Below are 19,831 nucleotides of genomic sequence, written 5' to 3' on the forward strand. Positions count from 1 at the left end.
ATAGCTACACTGTTTGTATTTGGTCATGTTTCCGGTCGCCTTGCCATGATTAAAAGCAGTGGTTCGCGCATTCAGTTTTGCACGAATGCTGCCATGAATCCACGGTTTCTGGTTAGGGAAGGTTTTAATAGTCACCGTGGGTACAACATCACCGATGCACTTACTAATAAACTCGCTCACAGAGTTTGCGTATACATCATTGTTGTTGTCTGAGGCTATCTGGAACATATCCCAGTCCACGTGATCGAAGCAATCTTGAAGCGTGGAATTAAATTGGTCGGACCATCATTGAACAGACCTGAGCATGGTCGTTTCCTGTTTGAGTTTCTGTCTATAGGCTGGTAGCAACAAACTGGAGTTGTGGTCAGATGTGTCGAAAGGAGGGCGGGGGAGGGCTTTGTATGCATCGCGGAAGTTAGAGTAGCAATGACCCAGAATGCTGCCAGCTCGATTCGCGCAATCGACATGCTGATAAAATTTAGGGAGCCTTGATTTCAGATTAGTTTAGTTAAAATCCCCAGCTTCAATAAATGCAGTCTCAGGATATATGGTTTCCAGTTTACATAGAGTCCAGTGAAGTTCTTTCAGGGCAGTCGAGGTATCTGCTTGAGGGGGATATACACGGCTGTGGTTATAATCGAAGAGAATTCTCTTGGTTGATAATGCGGTCGGCATTTGATTGTAAAGAATTCTAGGTCAGGTGAACAAAAGGACTTGAGTTCCTGTATGTTGTTATGATCACACTATGAGTTGAATCATAAGGCATACACCCCCATCCTTCTTCTTACCAGAGAGTCGTTTGTTTCTGTCGGCACGATACGTGAAGAAACCGGATGGCTGTACTGACTCTGATAACATATCCTTGTGTGAGCAATGTTTCTGTGAAAGAGAGAATGTTACAATCTCTGATGTCTCTCTGGAGGGCCACCCTTGCTCAAATTTCATCTACCTTGTTGTCAAGAGACTGGACATTGGCGAGTAGTATACTCAGAAGAGGTGAGTCCGTCTACAGAGCCTGACCAGAAGACCGCTCTGTCTGCCCCTTCTGTGGCGCCGTGGTTTTGGGTCGCCTACTGGGATCAGATCCATTGTTCTGGGTGGTGGTCCGAACAGAGAATCCACTTCGGGAAAGTCGTATTCCTGGTCGTAATGTTGGTAAGTTGACGTTGCTCTTATATCCGGCTGTATGTAATAATACTTAAGATTTCCTTGGGGTAACAATGTAAGAAATAATACATATTGATGAAGCCAATGACTGATGGTGTTGAGGAATGCCATCAGAGGAATCCCGGAACATATTCCAGTCTGTGCTAGCAAAACAGTCCTGTAGCTTAGCATCTGCTTCCTCTGACCACTTTTTTTATTGATCTCATCACTGGTGCTTCCTGCTTTAATTTTTGCTTGTAAGCAGGAATCAGGAGAATAGAATTGTGGTCTGATTTGCCAAATGGAGGGCGAGGGAGAGCTTTGTATGCGTTGTGTTTGTGGAGTATAGGTGGTCCAGAGTTCTTTTTCCTCTGGTTGCACATTTAACATACTGATAGAAATTTGGTAAAACTGATTTAAGTTTCCCTGCATTAAATTCCCCAGCTACTAGGAGTGCCGCCTCTCGGTGAGCGTGGCCTTGTTTGCTTATAGCAGAATACAGCTCATTCAATGATGCCTTGGTGCAAAGCCTCTGACTGTGGTGGTATGTAAACAGCTACAAACTCTCCCGGTAGGTAGTGTGGTCTACAGCTTATCATGAGATACTCTACCTCAGGCGAGCAATATCTCGAGACTTCCTTAGATATTGTGCACCAGCTGTTGTTTACAAAAATACATAGACCGCTGCCCCTTGTCTTACCAGACGCCGCTGTTTAATCCTGCCACTACATCGTATCACCAGCCAGCTGTATGTTGATAGTGTCGTCGTTCAGCCACGACTCCGTGAAGCATAAGATGTTACAGTTTTTAATGTCCTGTTTGTAGTTGAGTCTTCCACGCAACTCGTCAATGTTATTGTCCAAAGATTGCACGTTTGCTAGCAGAATGGAGGGAAGTGGGGTTTATTCGATCGGCTAAGAATTCTCAGAAGGCAGCTAGACCTTCACCCCCTCCTCTTCACGTAGATTACGGAGATTGGGGCCTGTTCCCGAGGAAGCAGAGTATCCTTTGCGTCGGGCTCGTCAGAGTAGTGAAAGGAAAAAGAGGCTTTTGTTTGTCCGTGGTGAGTAATCGCAGTCCTGATGTCTAGAAGTTATTTTTGGTCATAAGAGACGGAGGGTAGCAGCAACATTATGTACAAAATAAGTTTAAAAAAAAAACAAACACAAATAAATGAACAAAAAAAAAACTATTGGCTGGGGCCACGTAAAACATCTGCCATCCTCTCTGGCGCCATTTTACCCATCTGGTGTGCCAAGAATAGAAATAATCTGGGGCTATATTTTGACAGTGAACTTACATTTCAGGATGTTTCACACCCCGCTCATAGGCCATGTCTCTGTATGCTTTGCATGCCATCAATATGCTTTCAGTTCCTCCGGAGGTGACCTGGACAAAGCAGAAATCGCAGCAGCAATCAGTGTTCAAAATATGCTGGTGCATACGTTTTGATTATTCTCTTGAGAAGAACATTTCCCAAACCATAGGTCAGTGAGTCTTGTGGGAGTACTGAAGGTAAACTCACTGTGCCACAAGAGTTGGGCCCACCGTTGAAGAGGGTACATGCCATTCTCACAATCTCTGCCTCCATCTTCCTCACACCGGGAAAGAGGTCTGGGTGAAGTGGGTTGCTCCATGCAAAGTCTCCATACACCTAGAAACAAAAAGAGGAATATAAGAAGGGAATCACTAAGCGATGAGACTTGTCATATAAACAAGGGATATTCAGACTGTAGAATGAGCTTTAAAAAAAAATGTATTACTCAAAACACTACACATAGATGTTAAACTTGATTGTTCATCCAAAGAATTAAAGACAAAACAAAGACTGTTGTTTTGTGGACTAGACATACCTTCACCAAAAGTTTGGTAAGTGTCTGATCTCCCCAGTACACTGCGCCTGAAACCGTCCTTTCTCCCAATCCACTTCATCTGTGAAGAGCAGACAACAGCAATACCTCAGGAAATGACTATATTACAATTTCACAACTTTCCCTACAAATAAAACCAATGCTAAAAACACCCTGTGCAGCAGGCACACTTGTCAAAACGTTTGTCATATTTATTTTGCCACAAATAGCCAATACAAAAAGGCATGTAGGTCATTTGCTCCGTAATAAGCCATTATTTTATGCCATTACATTACATTAAATCTCAACAAAAACACAGTCTAGAACATATCAATGCAACTTACTCTGCATTTTGTTTTCTAGGATATAGTCAATACCATATATATAGGGCAGTAAGTCAATGGCCCCATAGGCTACAAAGACAGAATGTAGAAAAATAAGCTCCAGAAACTGCTCTGGGACAACTCTCAGCCACTTACTCAGTGTTTGATACTCTCTGATCCGGTCTAGAACTTGAACTTGGCTAAGCCCTTGTTCAGGCAGCTGTTTGGTGTAGCTCATGCCCTCCTTCAGTGTGCAAAGACTGAGAGACATGTCAGCCAGGGCCTTTTTCAGCTGGTTCTGGATCTGTTGCAAAGAGACACCGAGTTAGTTACATTACACACATGACCGCTCAGACAACACAAACCATTCCCAAGGAGGAGTGGCATTGAGGAGAGTGTTTAGGCTACAACACTCTGGCGTTCACAACTTATCTAAAAGTGTTCTCGGAAATATTGAAAATATATGAAAGCATTCAAAACTAGCTAGTTGTGAAAGTATAGGTGATCGCCCAGATCTTCCTGGCATTCTATTCAAATATGTTTGTGGCTAGACAGCACTAAACTTATATAATGTAAATTTAGATGTAACCATCGGATTAAAGTGTAGCCTATTAAATCCAAAAAGTTTTAGTCATTCTGTAATGACCAACAGTAACCCAACATTATCACAAGTCCATGATGTAAACTGTGTCAAAGGTCTCGCCCCCCCCACATGCCAACACTCAAGTCATCAATGAGTGACTCATACCACGCCAGACAAGGAAGAGTCAGAGCACATCTGTGGAATAGAGGAACACAATAACCGCTTGAAACTTACTGTTGCGCCAACAAAGGGTATTTTTCTGATGAGTCGAAAGCACTGCTTCTTGAGTCGGGATGTCAGGGCTATTAAGCGACAAAAGAAAGAGACTGATTGTGTTGAAATAAATGGTAGATGTGCAGCACAGTACAAAACCACAAGCTGAATTCGATGGGGAATTTTTATATAATAATGCAGCTGCTTGGAAAGGGCAGACAATTCAAAAAAGACCAACAGCTGGCGTACAAGCTAATACTGGAACACAGTTTCCTGACAACATTCCTGACAAATTAGATTTTGTGTACAGCAAGATACTTGCCATCAACAACAAAAAATGAATCGTAATTTCCACTGATTTGGAATAGAAATATCATTGATCTGTAGTATTCTAGAAAATGCACAAACATCAAGTGAGAACACTAACATGTCTGAACATAGTTATGTCACTTGTAATGACTGTAAAACAGCTGGAAAATGTACAAAGAGAAACTGAAGTGTGGAACAAGAACAAATACAGCAACTACAAGTTCAAACATATTTCAAATGGTTGGCCATCGACAGAGTGCTGTAACTGATCAGTGATACACCGAAATTGTTTTGTCAGCTGATCATTGCTCACAATTATATCAGGAAAAAGTATTCAAGTTCATACAGGGATTGAGATTAAGGGTTGCCATTATGCCCGGGGCAAGTGACCTGAGCAGTTGCCCCATTGGGCAGGTCATTTATTTTAACTGACAACAAACAAAATACAAAGAATTATAGTAGTCTGGACTCTGGTTCCTCCACTGTGTGTCGGTGAAAATAGCTACTAAACATTTCGGGGCAAGTGATCATAATCGTGGGGCAACCCCAAAATACTCAATCCCTGCCACACTTCGGTTCCAACTCTAGGTGCTTTAATGCTGACACCTATCCTGCATGTCAATTCTTTACCGTTCTACCAGTCTGCACATTGGATTGACATGAACATGAGCCAGAGAGAGTATTACATCATATTCTTACACCAGTCCGTTCCTTTTAAATCCATGAAGGGAAGTGAATAATTGCACACTCATTCAGACGGGTAAATAATCACGAAGCAGCATGTCTGATTAAAACCCCCCAAAAAAACAAAAACTTTCCATAATGTAGAACACCCATTCATCACGTTTTCCATGCATACGATACACACATGCTTTATTCCATAATGAGAAAACATACGTTCTTGCTGAAACAAGAAGCCTTTGACCCAGACTGCTCCTAGGGTAGATGCGAGAGTAGCTCCAATGATCTGCCAGGGTTCCAGCTCCTCGCAGTTGGTGTTCACAAGCCGCTTGCCTTCCTCCAGGTAGAGCAGTAGCATCTCCTTGTACACCTCCAAGGCACTCTAGGAACATAGAGAGATGACATTGTTCATTTCCAATTGTAGCTCCGTCTGTACTGCTATGCAACGTGTAAGGATTTTCTGGGTGGGCCGTGGAGACTACATGCACAAACTCAGCCCCCCCAAAAAAAACATCCTCTCACTGTCAACTACGTTTATTTTCAGCAAACTTAACCTGTGTAAATATTTGTATGAACATAACATTCAGACATAAACTGAACAAGTTCCACAGACATGTGACTAACAGAAATGGAATGATGTGTCTCTGAACAAAAGGGGGAGGGGGGGGGTCAAAATCAAAAGTAACCACCAGTATCTGGTGTGGCCACCAGCTGCATTAAGTACTGCAGTGCATCTTCTCCTCATGGACTGCACCAGATTTGCCCGTTCTTGCTGTGAGATGTTACCCCACTCTTCCACCATGGCACCTGCAAGTTCCCGGACATTTCTGGGGAATGGCCCTAGCCTTCACCCTCCAATCAAACAGGTCCCAAAGGTGCTCAATGGGATTGCAATCCGGGTTCTTTGCTGGCCATGGCAGAACAATGACATCCCTGTCTTACAGGAAATCACACACAGAACGAGCAGTATACAAATGTTACCTTTTTTTTATAAAAGTAAGGATGCCACCCAGTATTCTCATAATCATCCCCTATCTTTGATAAACACAGAAATAAAAACTGATTTCCAAAATGTTGTCGTCCCATCTTGAGACTTACTTATTAGTCCTTTGCTATTTTTATTATCCATGGAACATCTGGCCCAGGCAACTTTTCAATCGAAAGAAATAAGTCGATTTTTGGCAAATTGGTGTTATCAATTCATCTCATTATATGCAGACGATATTTTACTATATCTAGACAACTTATCTTAAATCGCTCTCAAACACATTGAAGATCATAGATTAATTTCATAACTTGAGATGAAGCTGAATTTATCTCACCAAATCAGCATTAGACTCTTAAGACCCCAACGGAGGACTGCATTTCTACTATTGGAATCCCAAACGTTTCTGATTTAAAATATTTGGTTGAAGATACAGTTGAAGTTGGAAGTTTACATACACTTCGGTTGGAATCATTCAAAGTTGTTTTTTCAACCACGCCAGAAATTTATTGTTAAACTATAGTTTTAGCAAATCAGGTAGGACAAGTACTTTTCCAACAATTATTTCACTGTATCACATTCCAGTGGGTCAGAAGTTTACATACACTAAGTTGACTGTGCCTTTAAACAGCTTGGAAAATTCTAGAAAATGATGTCATGGCTTTAGAAGCTTCTGATAGGCTAATTGACATAATTTGAGTCAATTGGAGGTGTACTTGAGGATGTATTTCAAAGCAACAAACAATTATACTTGCATACTAACACCATGGGACCACGCAGCAGTCATACCGCTCAGGAAGGAGATGTGTTCGGTCTCCTAGAGATTAACGTACTTTGGTGCGAAAAGTGCAAATCAATCCCAGAACAACAGCAAAGGACCTTGTAAAGATGCTGGAGGAAACAGGTACAAAAGTATCTATATCCACAGTAAAACAAGTCCTATATCGACATAACATGGAAGGCCGCTCAGCAAGGAAGAAGCCACTACTCCAAGACCGCCAATAAAAAAGCCAGACTATGGTTTGCCACTGCACATGGGGACAAAGTTCGTACTTTTTGGAGAAATGTCCTCTGGTCTGATGAAACAAAAGTAGAACTGTTTGGCCAAAATTACCATCGTTATGTTTGGGGGAGAGGGGGATGCTTGCAAGCTAAAGAACAACATCCCAACCGTGAAGCACGGGGGTGGAAGCATCATGTTGTGGGGGTGCTTTGCTGCAGGAGGGACTGGTGCACTTCACAAAATAGATGGCATCATGAGGCTGGAAAATGATGTGGATATATTGAAGCAACATCTCAAGACATCAGTCAGGAAGTTAAAGCTTGGTTGCAAATGGGTCTTCCAAATGGACAATGACCCCAGGAATACTTCCAAAGTTGTGGCAAAATGGCTTAAGGACAACAAAGTCAAGGTATTGGAGAGGCCATCACCTCAATCCTATAGAATATTTGTGGGCAGACCTGAAAAAGTGTGTGCGAGCAAGGAGGCCTACAAACCTGACTCAGTTACACCAGCTCTGTCAGGAGGAATTCACCCAACTTATTGTGGGAAGCTTGTGGAAAGCTAACCCGAAACGTTTGACCCAAGATAAACAATTTAAAGGCAATGCTTCCAAATACACTCAATTAGTATGTAAACTTCTGACCCACTGGGACGGTGATGAAAGAAATAAAAGCTGAACTAAATCACTACTATTATTCTACCATTTCACATTCATAAAATAAAGTGGTGATCCTAACTGACCTAAAACAGGGAATATTTATTAGGATTAAATGTCAGGAATTGTGAAAACTGGAGTTTAAATGTATTTGGCGAAGGTGTACGTAAACTTCCGACTTCAACTGTATATTGTAACCATCCCCCCCCATAAAGAGGACAAAAATAAATATACTGAACAAAAATATAAAACATGTTGGTCCCATGTTTCACAAGCTGAAATAAATAATAAAGAATCCCAGAAATGTTCCATATGGACAACAGCTTATTTTGTGCAAAAATAATTTGTTTGGGGTGGCGGGTAGCCTAGTGAGGAGGGGGGGGGGGGTGCTGAGGAGTATTTCTGTCTGTAATAAAGCCCTTTTGAAGGGAAAAACTCCCCAGTGGGTGGGCCTGGCTGCCAAGTGGTTGGGCCTATGTCCTCCAAGGCCCACCAATGGCTGCACCCCTGCCCAGTCATATGAAATCCTTAGATTAGGGCCTAATTAATGCATTTCAATTGACTGATTTCCTCAAAATTAACTCAGTAAAATCTTTGAAAATGTTGCATTAACATTTTTGTTCAGAACACAATTTGGTCACAAAAACAAGTCATTTTTATGTGCCTCACAGCCTTTTATCAAGTAAATTTGATGTAAACATCTCTGGTGGGAAATTGTGCATAATGTTTCAAAATGGACTTTAGAATATTCACATAAAACTATTTTGCCAGTTGGATGGAAACCTAGCTACAGACACTGACTGTCACCACATATCACCGTCATTTAATCATGTCCCCAATAGCAGATTTACATCCTGTGCACAAGATCGAAATGACAAACCCTTAAAACACACAAGTCACAATGCAATTCCCTCATAATCAATTGACATCACACTTTCCATCGTACACAGTTCAACACACCATCAGTCAACTTTAATATTTGCGAAAGTAGAAATATAATACCCAACAAGTACTAATAAGTATACTAATGACAAGTACTTACACCAGAAGACTCGCGCTACGGTTCAATTTCTTTCGCTCTGTAGACACGCAGTTGCGGACATTACATTAGAGAGAAAGTGACTTGGGTAATCTGCTACTTCAAAATCAAACTAGTCTTTAGAGTGACAGGTCGCCCTGGTCGCAGTTGTCAATGAGAACTTGTTCTCAACTGGCCTATCTGTTTAAATAAAAAGGTGAAATACATTTTTTTAAATCCCACAACCAGGTGAGGTGGAGGAATAGGAGTCAGCTGACTACACTATGCCCCTGTCATCCATTAGACATAACATTTGTAGCCAATGGAGGAGAGAAACCTCAGACACTTTTCCCTCCCCAAACAAATTAATTTGGTGTTAATTTGGGTGCAGAGGAAGTGCAATAACATGCAGGTGTTCATTATCAATCAACTCAAAAACAAATTACTATCTGATAGACGTATCACGAACGTATTCCAAATACATTCAGTAAGGAATACACTATTTCAGGTGTGGAATATAGGAAAAACTGCTCATACCATATCTGCATTTGACAAATTAAGCTCAAATCAGTGGCTAAAGTAAATAATTCATTAATTTCATGAGTGTGGTAAAATGTGTTTATCTCTAGATCACTACTTTTTTTTACAACACTATGCGTTTCTGCTAGATAACAATAAAGGTAGTATCCATGAAGGTCTCCTATAATCAGATAGGAAAAAGCTTAAGGTTCACAAGACAGTAACTTGAATAACCACTATTCCTAACCACTGAATCGAACATCGCATAAAGCCTTGGGGAAAATGTAATAGGTACTGGTGATGCAGTACAATGACATCATGCAAACTAACCATGCTCAACGCAGAGTATGTGTTTGCAACGCAAACACTTAGTTACTTCATTAGAAATGTAGGCTTTAATTGACGACTGACTACTTGCTTAAATGGAATCACGTCAATCCAGGTCTAGTAAAAGTCACAGCAAAAAAAAGAAACCGTATGACATTAAAAAAAGATGGTTTGCGTAATAAAGACTACTGACAGTAGTTTTACAGGCAGGGGCCTAGCCTATAGTAATGACAAACCCTAATTCTACCATGGATGAACCTGAATGAAAGCTTTGCCTTTCAATCACAAGAATATACCCACTGACGACAGTTTAATCTCCGACAGGTTTGCCAAGGTTAGCGAAATAGCGCAGAGTTGGGAGAAACATACTATGTGACCAGCATCGGCCATGTATCAGATGGGCAGCTAATGTTTATGCATTATCATAGGATTAGGTTTCATTCTCCATCTAAAATGGTAAGAAAAAAAACGAACGTTTTGTCAGGACTTTTTAAATATGTATGCAAAAGCTGTAGTTCCCTTTTGAGTTCAGTGCTTCTGTAGCACAGACTGCAGCGCTGAGCGAGCATCCAGTGCCACATTTAATTTTTTATATGCTATAAACTGGAGAGATTAAATGGTGTTATCTTGCGTCAGGGCAAATGGAAAGTCCTGGTGCAACAGATATAAACCCTTTTGCCACGTACGTACTATTTGTTACCCGACACATTTCTTTCTGACATTTTTTAAATAACATACGTTTGTCCGTCACAAAACATTTTTTTCGTGGCCGTCTTCGCATTAGGAGAAATAATGCAGTGCCCTAGCCCGGTCTGAAGCCCACGCTTATTTTGTTCTCCCTATTGTTGTGTAAACGCCCATGCATCCGTTTTCCCAGGCCAACAGTATTCTGTAAGGAGACCTTTGTTGTCTCCAAGGGGAGGTCGTATTTCTCATGGAAATGTACTGGGTGTGAGGAGGCCACTGCTATGAGAGACATCAAGGGAAAAACAGTGTGATAATAAACATTAGTATCAACACTGGCTTGGCAAACACATTTTATGAATTCTTAGAGTTCTAAGGTCTGTATTTTATGGAAAATAAAATTCAAAAAATGAAGACAAATACCATGATCTAAGCTTCAACTGTCAACACTGAGTTAACTTGTGCCGCTGCCTTCATTGCGCACATAATCGAACCCACGGTAGGTCTCCGGCACAAGCCCTTCTGGCATAAATAACTAAAATCGGGGGATTGACATAATTTAGTTCCACATTTAAAATATGGACAGTGGAGGGATATTTGACCCAGATCTGGATAGGAAATTACTATACCAGAAACTTCATTTTAAAGACAGTTGCATTTAATGCATAAAATAAATAGAAAACAAATTAAATAACAGTAGGCTACGCCAACATTAGTTTCCATTCATACAAAAGGATTGGGTAAATTCCCACAGTTGGTATATGACGAAAGACACAACAAAACCTTTCCCCCCTCAGGAGACTGAAAAGATCTCAGGAGAATGAAAAGATTTGGCATAGGTCCCCAGATCCAAAGAAAAGTCATACAGCTGCACCATCAAGAACATCCTGACCGGTTGCATCACCGCCTGGTATTGGCAACTGATCGGCATCTGACCTTAAGGCGCTACAGAGGGTAGTGTGTACGGCCCAGTACAACACTGGGGCCAAGCTTCCTGCCATCCAGGACCTATATAATAGGCGGTGTCAGAGGAAAGCCCATAAAATTGTCAGAGACTCCAGACACCCAAGTCATAGACTGTTTTCTCTGCTACCGCAGGGCAAGCGGTACTGGAGCGCCAAGTCTAGGAACAAAAGGCTCCTTAACAGCTTCTAATCCCAAACCATAAGACTGCTGAACAATTAATCAAATGGCCACCGGACTATTTACATTGACCCCCCTAGCCCCCCTTCCATTTATTTTTACGTTACTGCTACTCGCGGTTTATCATGTAGGTAGGGGTGAAGTGACTATGTACACATGTACAAATTACCTCAGCTAACCTGTAACCCCGCACACTGACTCGGTACCGGTACAACCTGTATATAGCCTCGTTATTTTATTGTGTTACTTTTTATTATTTTTTACTTTAGTTATTTGGTAAAGATAAATAACTCTTCTTGAACTGCACTGTTGATTAAGGGCTTGTTAAGTAAGCATTTCACGGTAAGGTCTACGCTTGTTGTGTTTGGCGCATGTGACAAATAAAGTTTGATTTGATTTTAAATACTTTATATCAATTGTATGGAATACTTGTCAAATAGATAAATCGCCCTTAGTCTGTTAAAAAAGGTCCAAGTTGTTCCGATGATAATACCAACCAGAAGGCGCACATACACTACATGACCAAAAGTACGTGGACACCTGGTCTTCGAAAATCTCATTCCAAAATCATGGGCATTAATATAGAGTTGGTCCCCACTTTGCTCCTATAACAGCCTCCACTTTTATGAGAAGGCTTTCCACTAGATGTTGGAACATCTGCGGGGACTTGCTTCCATTCAGTCACAAGACCATTAGTGAGGTCGGGCACTGATGTTGGGCAATTAGGCCTGGTTCGTAGTCGGCATTCCAATTAATTCCAAAGGTCTTCGATGGGGTTGAGGTCAGGGCTCTGTGCAGGCCAGTCAAGTTCTCCCACAATGATCTCAACAAACTATTTCTGTATGGACCTCGCTTTGTACCCCAGGGCATTGTGATGCTGAAACAGGAAAGGGCCTTCTCCAAACTGTTGTCACAAAGTTGGAAGCAAATAATTGTCTAGAGTGTCATTGTATACTGTAGTGTCATGATTTCCCTTCACTGGAACTAAGAGGCCTAGCCCGAACCATGAAAAACAGCCCCAGACCATTATTCATCATACATCAAACTTTACAGTTGGCAATATGCATTCGGGCAGGTAGCGTCCTCCAGGCGTCCGCCAAACCCAGATTTGTCTGTCAGACTGCAAGATGTTGAAGATTGATTCATCCCTCCAGAGAATGCATTTTCACTGCTTCAGAGTCCAATGGCGGAGAACTTTACACCACTCCAGCCGATGCTTGGCATTGCGCATGGTGATCTTAGGCTTGTGTGTGGCTGCTCGGTCATGGAAACCCATTTCATAAAGCTCCCGATAAACAGTTCTTGTGCTGATGTTGCTTCCAGAGACAGTTTGGAACTCGGTAGTGAGTGTTGCAACCGAGCACAGACGATTTCTACGCATATGCGTTTCAGTGGTCCCATTCTGAGCTTGAAGGCCTACCACTTCATGGCATTGCCGTTGTTGCTCCTAGACGTTTCCACTTCAAAATAACAGCACTTACCATTGACCAGGGCAGCTCTAGCAGGCCCAGAATTTGACGAACTGACCTTTTGACATCCTATGATGTTGCCAGGTTGAAAGTCACTGCGCTCTTCGGTAAGGCCATTCAACTGCCAATGTTTGTCTATGGAGATTGCAAGGCTGTGTCAGCAATGGGTGTGGCTGAAATAGCCGATTCCACTAATTTGAAGGGGTGTCGACATACATTATATGTACATAAGTATCTTGAAACCGGCAATGGGGTAATCAATAATGGTTGCAATTGAGATCAGCTGTGCGGGTGAATTTTGAGCCTATTGATGGTTTAACGAGGAATTACTTTGCAATAATACAGTGTCATCAATGGTTGCAATAGGCCACTTGTTATTGGATTATATTCCAATATGCTACATTCCTGTAGGCTACTCGTTAGCCTATCCATTGCCACATAACAAAAGATGTGAAAACCGATGATAGCCTACCGTTTGTGTTTCCCTGGCTGAGTTGAGCTGATTTGTGCCATCAGTTGATTGACAGATGTAGAACGATAAAGTTTCCTCCAGTGCGGATGCTAGCTAGCCCACGTTTTATAGTTAGGCTGTGTATAATTTGTCAATATACTTATGGTCTTTTGAGTGGATGGCTCTTACAGTAGGTGTAATTTCCATTGCTAAGCTGTTATGCGCCAGCTACAGTAGCATAGACCTACTGTACTTTCAGTTTGATGCTGGAATTTGTAACTCGTCCTTGTCGTGGATTGAAAGCCTGTATTGTGTGGCCCTACTATTTCATTTTCAAAACTGTCAAGATGTTTATGCATTTGACCCTATCCAAATTCGATTCAGTTGAGCCGAGACACTTTTCTTTGATGCATATATCAGACTATTCATTTTACTTTTTGAAAACATTGAAATAAAATCAATTATATTTTCACTTCAGGATTGTTTTGATCACATGGACTGGGATAGATTCCGGATAGCTTGGAAAAATAATCTAGACACGTATATGGTGACTGAGTTTCTAAGGAAGTGTATCGAAATACCCACTGTGACTAGTAAAACCTACCCTAACCAGAAACCGTCGATAGATGGTAGCAGTCGCGTGAAACTGAAAGCGCAAACCACCACATTTAACCATGGCAACGTGACTGGTAAAATGGCAGAATTTAAACAGTGTAGTTATTCACTCCGCAAGGCAATCAAACAAGCTAAACGTCTGTATAGAGATAAAGTGGAGTCGCAATTCAATGGCTGACACGAGACATATGTGGCAGGGACTACAGACAATCACGGACTACAAAAGAAAAACCAGCCACGTCGCCGAGCCCGACGTCTTGCTTCCGGACAGGCTAAACACATTCTGAGCACGCTTTGAGGACAACACAGTACCAAGGTCCGTGGGCTCCCCTTCTCCGTGGCCGACGTTAGTAAAACATTTAAACGTGTTAACCCTCGCAAGGCTGCCAGTCCAGGCATCCCTACCCGGATCCTCAGAGAATGCGCAGACCAGCTGGCTGGTGTGTTTATGGGCATATTCAATCTCTTCCTATCCCAGTCTGCTGTCCCCACATGCTTAAAGATTGTTTGTTCCTCTACCCAAGAAGGCAAAAGTAACTGAACTTAATGACTATCTGCAGTACTCACCTCTGTCATCATGAAGTGCTTTGAGAGACTAGTCAAGGGGCCTCCCGGGTGGCGCAGTGGTTAAGGGCGCTGTACTGCAGCGCCAGCTGTGCCACCAGAACCTGGGTTCGCGCCCAGGCTCTGCCCAGGCTCCGGCCGCGACCGGGAGGTCCGTGGGGCGACGCACAATTGGCCTAGCATCGTCCGGGTTAGGGAGGGGTTGGCCGGTAGGGATATCCTTGTTTTATCGCGCACCAGCGACTCCTGTGGTGGGCTGGGCGCAGTGTACGCTAACCAAGGTTGCCAGGTGCACGGTGTTTCCTCTGACACATTGATGCGGCTGGCTTCCAGGTTGGATGCGCGCTGTTTTAAGAAGCGGCTTGGTTGGGTTGTGTATCGGAGGACACATGACTTTCAACCTTCGTCTCTCCCGAGCCCGTACGGGAGTTGTAGCGATGAGACAAGATAGTAGCTACTAAAAGCAATTGGATACCACAAAATTCGGGAGAAAATGGGGTAAAATGTAATATATATATAAATAAATACATTTTTAAAAAGAGTCAAGGATCACATCACCTCTACCTTTCCTGACACCCTAGACCCCCTTCAATTTGCTTTCCGCCCCAATAGATTCACAGACGATGCAATCGCCATCACTCCGCACACTGCCCTATCCCATCTGGACAAGAGGAATACCTATGTAAGAATGCTGTTTATTGACTATAGCTCAGCATGCTCAGCATGCAACACTATAGTCAAGCTCATCATTAAGCTCGAGGCCTTGGGTCTGAACCCTGTGCACCTGGGCCCTGGACTTCCTGATGGCATGCAACACCATAGGTAGGAAACATCACCTCCACTCTTCCTCAAGGGTGCGTTCTCAGGCCCCTCCTGTACTCCCTGTTCACCCATGTCTGCGTGGCCAAGCACGCCCCCAACTCAATAATCAAGTTTGCAGACGACACAACAGTAGTTGGCTTGATTACCAACGATGACACCACAGCCTACAGGGAGGAGGTGAGGGCTCTGGGAGTGTGGTGCCTGAAGAAAAAAAAAACTCTCACTCAACATCAACAACACAAATGGAAATGATTGTGGACTCCAGGAAACAGTGTTGTCCAGTTCCTTGGCATACACATCACTGACAAACTGAAATGGACCACCCACACAGACAGTGTGGTGAAGAAGGCGCAACAGAACCTCTTCAACCTCAGGAGGCTAAAGAAATGTGAATTGTCACCTAAAACCCTCACAAAATTTTATAGATGCACAATTGAATGCATCCTGTCAGGCTGTATTACCGCCTGGTATGGCAACTGCACCGCCTGCAATCGCAAGGCTCCTAAGAGGGTGGTGTGGTCTGCCCAACACATTACAGGGGGCAAACCTACAGCACCCGATGTCATAGGAAGGCCAAAAAGACCATCAAGGACATCAACCACCCGAGCCACTGCCTGTTCACCCCACTATCATCCAAAAGGCGAGGTCAGTACAGGTGCATCAATGCTGGGACCGAGAGGCTGGAAAACAGCTTCTATCTGAAGGCCATCAGACTGTTAAACAGACATCAATAGCATATTAAAGGCTGCTGCCTATAGGCATAGACTGCAAATCACTGGCCACTTTAAGGAATGGAACCCTAGTCACTTTAATAATGTTTACATATCTGGCATTACTCATCTCATATGTATATAGCGTATTCTATACTATCTTTGCCATGGGGCAAACAGAAAAATGTGCAGTTTTATAGGTCATCTGATTCTATTCTACACATTTTGCCATGAGGCTGAGAGAAAATGTTGCCGTTCTAAGCTAATTTCCAGCAATTCTACACATATTGTCATGGGGCAGAGAGAAAAATGTGCAGTTTTATAGCTAATCTCACGCTAGTCTACAGAGAATTTAGACATTTTTTAAAGCTAATTCTAAACATAAAACTGCACATTTTTCTCTCTCTATTCGTTAGTCAACTTGTCTATAATTAAATACATGCAGCTTTTCTTCTGTGACTGTCATTAGCCTATATGCTACCCTAGAAGACTAAATAAACTCTTGCTCGCCAGAATGTCATAAATCGATAGAATTCAATCTAGTCGACATTGGTAAAGTTCTTGTTCCGGAATAAAAATGTACCCTACATTTGCTGTATACTTTTACTGCAAGAAATGCTTAATTCTGCAGGAGTTCAAATGAAGGCTTCCATGAGAGGTTGTAGACCTAGAATTAGTGTCCAGATTTCAGTTTCCATTTAACCCATCTGAACATTAGGCCGCAGTTCCCTCGACATGCCAGTCCTATTTGAAGTCCCCGTTTTGTGACTGTCGAATTCGTATAGCGCCTTACAATCATCCTCTTCTACCACTTCACCAAATATTTCCAAAACATTACTTTTCTAACCTTCCCCTCTCCCTTCATTTTCATCTCTCCATTTCGCAGCTTTTCTCTTATTGGAATTCAACTCTGACATTGTCGTTTTTGCCTCTTAACTTTTTCTGCCTGTTCCCAAAAGCATTTGGCAATTGGCGTATAGGTTATTTGCCATGCGTACAGTTAGGCTTTTAAAGCTTAGACTTATGTACGAATGCCAGATAACTAATAAAGAAAAACCTCAAATGTAGCCTATAGATAAATGTATCATTCTTGTGCAATGTTTAAGATATTTTTAAGGTATTATTTTCTCTTTTTTCAACCCGCACGCCACCTACCCGTCCTGCACTTCTAGAGCTACATAGGATACTTGAACTAGTCTAAGGTACAATGTAGGTATGGTAGTGCATTGTATACAATAGTGCTGAGCTATTTGTGCTTGAGGTCGGTTCGGTTTCGGTTAAATTATTTTAAAAATCATCACGTTTTGGATTTCAATAGTTTTTTAAACATTAAAACGCACTATACATTTTGTTGGTTGAAAACACTGAATGTAAAATTAATTAAAGTCCCATGATGGTTGTGACTGCCCATTACTACTTTTCACTTATTAATAATCACCTATTTAAATTAATTTAATAAAATATTTTTGTTTTGTTTATTACATTTGTTTTATTTGATGACAATTATTTCATTCCAAGTATCATCAATATAGAGCTGCTGCCTATGCTGTCTGACAAATCACTATTTTAGTAGTTCTTTAAAGTAAATAAGGCATACTTTTATGACTGCTGAATACTAACGATCAATCACTTAGATTATGTATTTTCAGGTAGAGATACCTTGCGATGCAACTGCTTTCTATCCCTCTCAATCGAGCATTCTTCTGTCTCTTCTCGTAGCAGGCATAAAAGAAACACAGACCGTAGAAGACCGGACAAGTAGGCGCAATGGATTATGGCCATTGTAGTTAATTACCACGTTTTCTGCATTAAACTGTGTAGAATATTGGCCTGTTGGAAATTACAACTCCCTACTACATTACACAGTTCAAGCATGATCTGATTTATAGAGAAACTGCGAAATGTGCTAATTGAGCTCACAGAAGAAAAAAAACTGAATGAAATGGAATTCAAATAATTGAACTGATATCTTTCCATTCGTTGTTTTAAATCACTCAGCACTAGTATACAAACACCCCCCTGTGGCAATTGGAAATATTTCTTCAGACATTCAGATCCTCCTGCTGCAGGATTATTTTCCTCTTGCGACTAAACGGGTCAAATTAAGATCCGACATCTGTAGTGCAAGTGATAAAAAGCACATTTCCATGGCACAACGTGTTGAAGGTACTGATGTCCAAAGATGTACAGTACGTGTGGCTGCTGATGTCTGTATATATCGTATTATATACTGTGTAAGTCTATAGCCATAAGGCTATATAGGTCCGCTAATACAGGACTAGTAAAGGCCCAGTGCACTACTTTTGTGAAGATTATTATTTATTTTTTTAAATATTTTACATTTTATTAATATTTTGTTTTTATTCAGATTTTTCTAGGCGTTGGGGTGCTGAACCTTCAGTAAAAGCTCACTTTCTATGTCTTAAATCACTGCAAAGGAGATTGCCTGCAGGAGAAACAGTTTTTGATCATAAAGTTGTCCTTACATTTGAATATGAGAAAGAACCTGGATCATTTGAATGTGAAGAAAGAACCTGTCAAGCTACAGGTGACTCTAGTCCATACTCAGAACACTGACATTTCTGACAAGTTTGCCACATTTCTAGACTGCATCTAGTCAGTTATTCACTCTAATAACTGTCAGAAACCCCTTATTATACTGCAAACTAAAAGAAAATCAAACCTACAACTAGAAGGCTATGCCTGCAAGAGTGAATAGTTGTTGAGGCAGTTAAGACAAAATGTATCTTAGAAGAATCTTGACCTTTCCATATCAGATTCTTGATCTGTATTTATGCCACATTATTCCCTCCGAATACATACACAAATAAACTACCCTGAAGAAAATGATCCTCGCACTTGAAAAAGGATCGACTTCAAAATAATTATAAATGCCAGGGGTGTTATTCAAATAGTAAGAATATGTGCTAGAATCACTTTAACAATGCGCGAACTATGTCAACACCGTAACGTTAGCGCTCCAGGGCAAGCAACATGATTGTGTGTAGGCAAACTTCGCTCCACTGTTCTGGACGCTTTTACTATCGCTTGCAGCAACACAGTAAACTTAATTGTTATAATGTAAATAATTTATCAGTGAGACCTGCTGCTTGTATGCTTTTTGACACACGGAGTTATCGAACGTTACATGGCTCAAGCAATATTTACTTTTATCCAGAGAAAGAAAGAAAATCCAATTTTAAAAAAAAGCCTATTATTCACTTACCCAATAGTCCATGGTTAGTGTCAAGACAAGCCTTCAGCAAATGATTGTCTTCACTTTTTCTTAGTAGGGAAAGTCACTTCAATATCTTTGTATAGCTTGCTTTGTGGTCGAGGATCTGATAAACATACCACTATAGTACGGAGAATCGTATCCTAAATTCAGGAAGTGACAAGCAACTAAAAGCAAGCAACCTTCGTGTGCTTCTTCTTCTTCTTCTTCTTCTTCTTCGTCAAGGTTTTATTGGCAGACTACATCCCAAAAGGTGCATTGCCGCCACCTATTGGGTGGGGTAAAAACGGAGCTACTTTAACGGTTTTGTTTCTTAGCTAAACATTTATGAAACACACTCATATTAATGTAAAAAAAATACAAAATTCTATGTACTACTTCACTTATTCAAATGCAGTCAGATCCGTACACAGCCTCTGGGGCCTGAGAGGATGCATCTTCAGACAGTATTCCCTGCAATGTTTCAGCAGTGAAATCCTGCAGGTCCAATAACATTTTAGCCGCTTTTACAGTGATTTAGTTTGTC

General features: G+C 41.5%; 1 protein-coding gene across 1 annotated transcript in view; it reads right to left on the reverse strand.

Moving 5' to 3' along the window:
• The window catches only part of sgpl1 (sphingosine-1-phosphate lyase 1), a 32,870-nt gene extending 13,358 nt beyond the window's left edge, over positions 1-19,512 (reverse strand). The window contains 8 exon segments of the mRNA XM_064932113.1: positions 2,447-2,535; positions 2,672-2,800; positions 3,000-3,055; positions 3,058-3,078; positions 3,476-3,623; positions 4,137-4,204; positions 5,322-5,487; positions 19,297-19,512. Of these exon segments, the coding sequence (XP_064788185.1) occupies positions 2,447-2,535; positions 2,672-2,800; positions 3,000-3,055; positions 3,058-3,078; positions 3,476-3,623; positions 4,137-4,204; positions 5,322-5,487; positions 19,297-19,308 (689 nt within the window). The 5' untranslated portion in view covers positions 19,309-19,512.
• Positions 19,513-19,831: the final 319 nt, after the last annotated feature.

Source organism: Oncorhynchus masou, chromosome 23 (genome assembly GCF_036934945.1).
Source record: "Oncorhynchus masou masou isolate Uvic2021 chromosome 23, UVic_Omas_1.1, whole genome shotgun sequence".
NCBI lineage: Eukaryota > Metazoa > Chordata > Actinopteri > Salmoniformes > Salmonidae > Oncorhynchus > Oncorhynchus masou.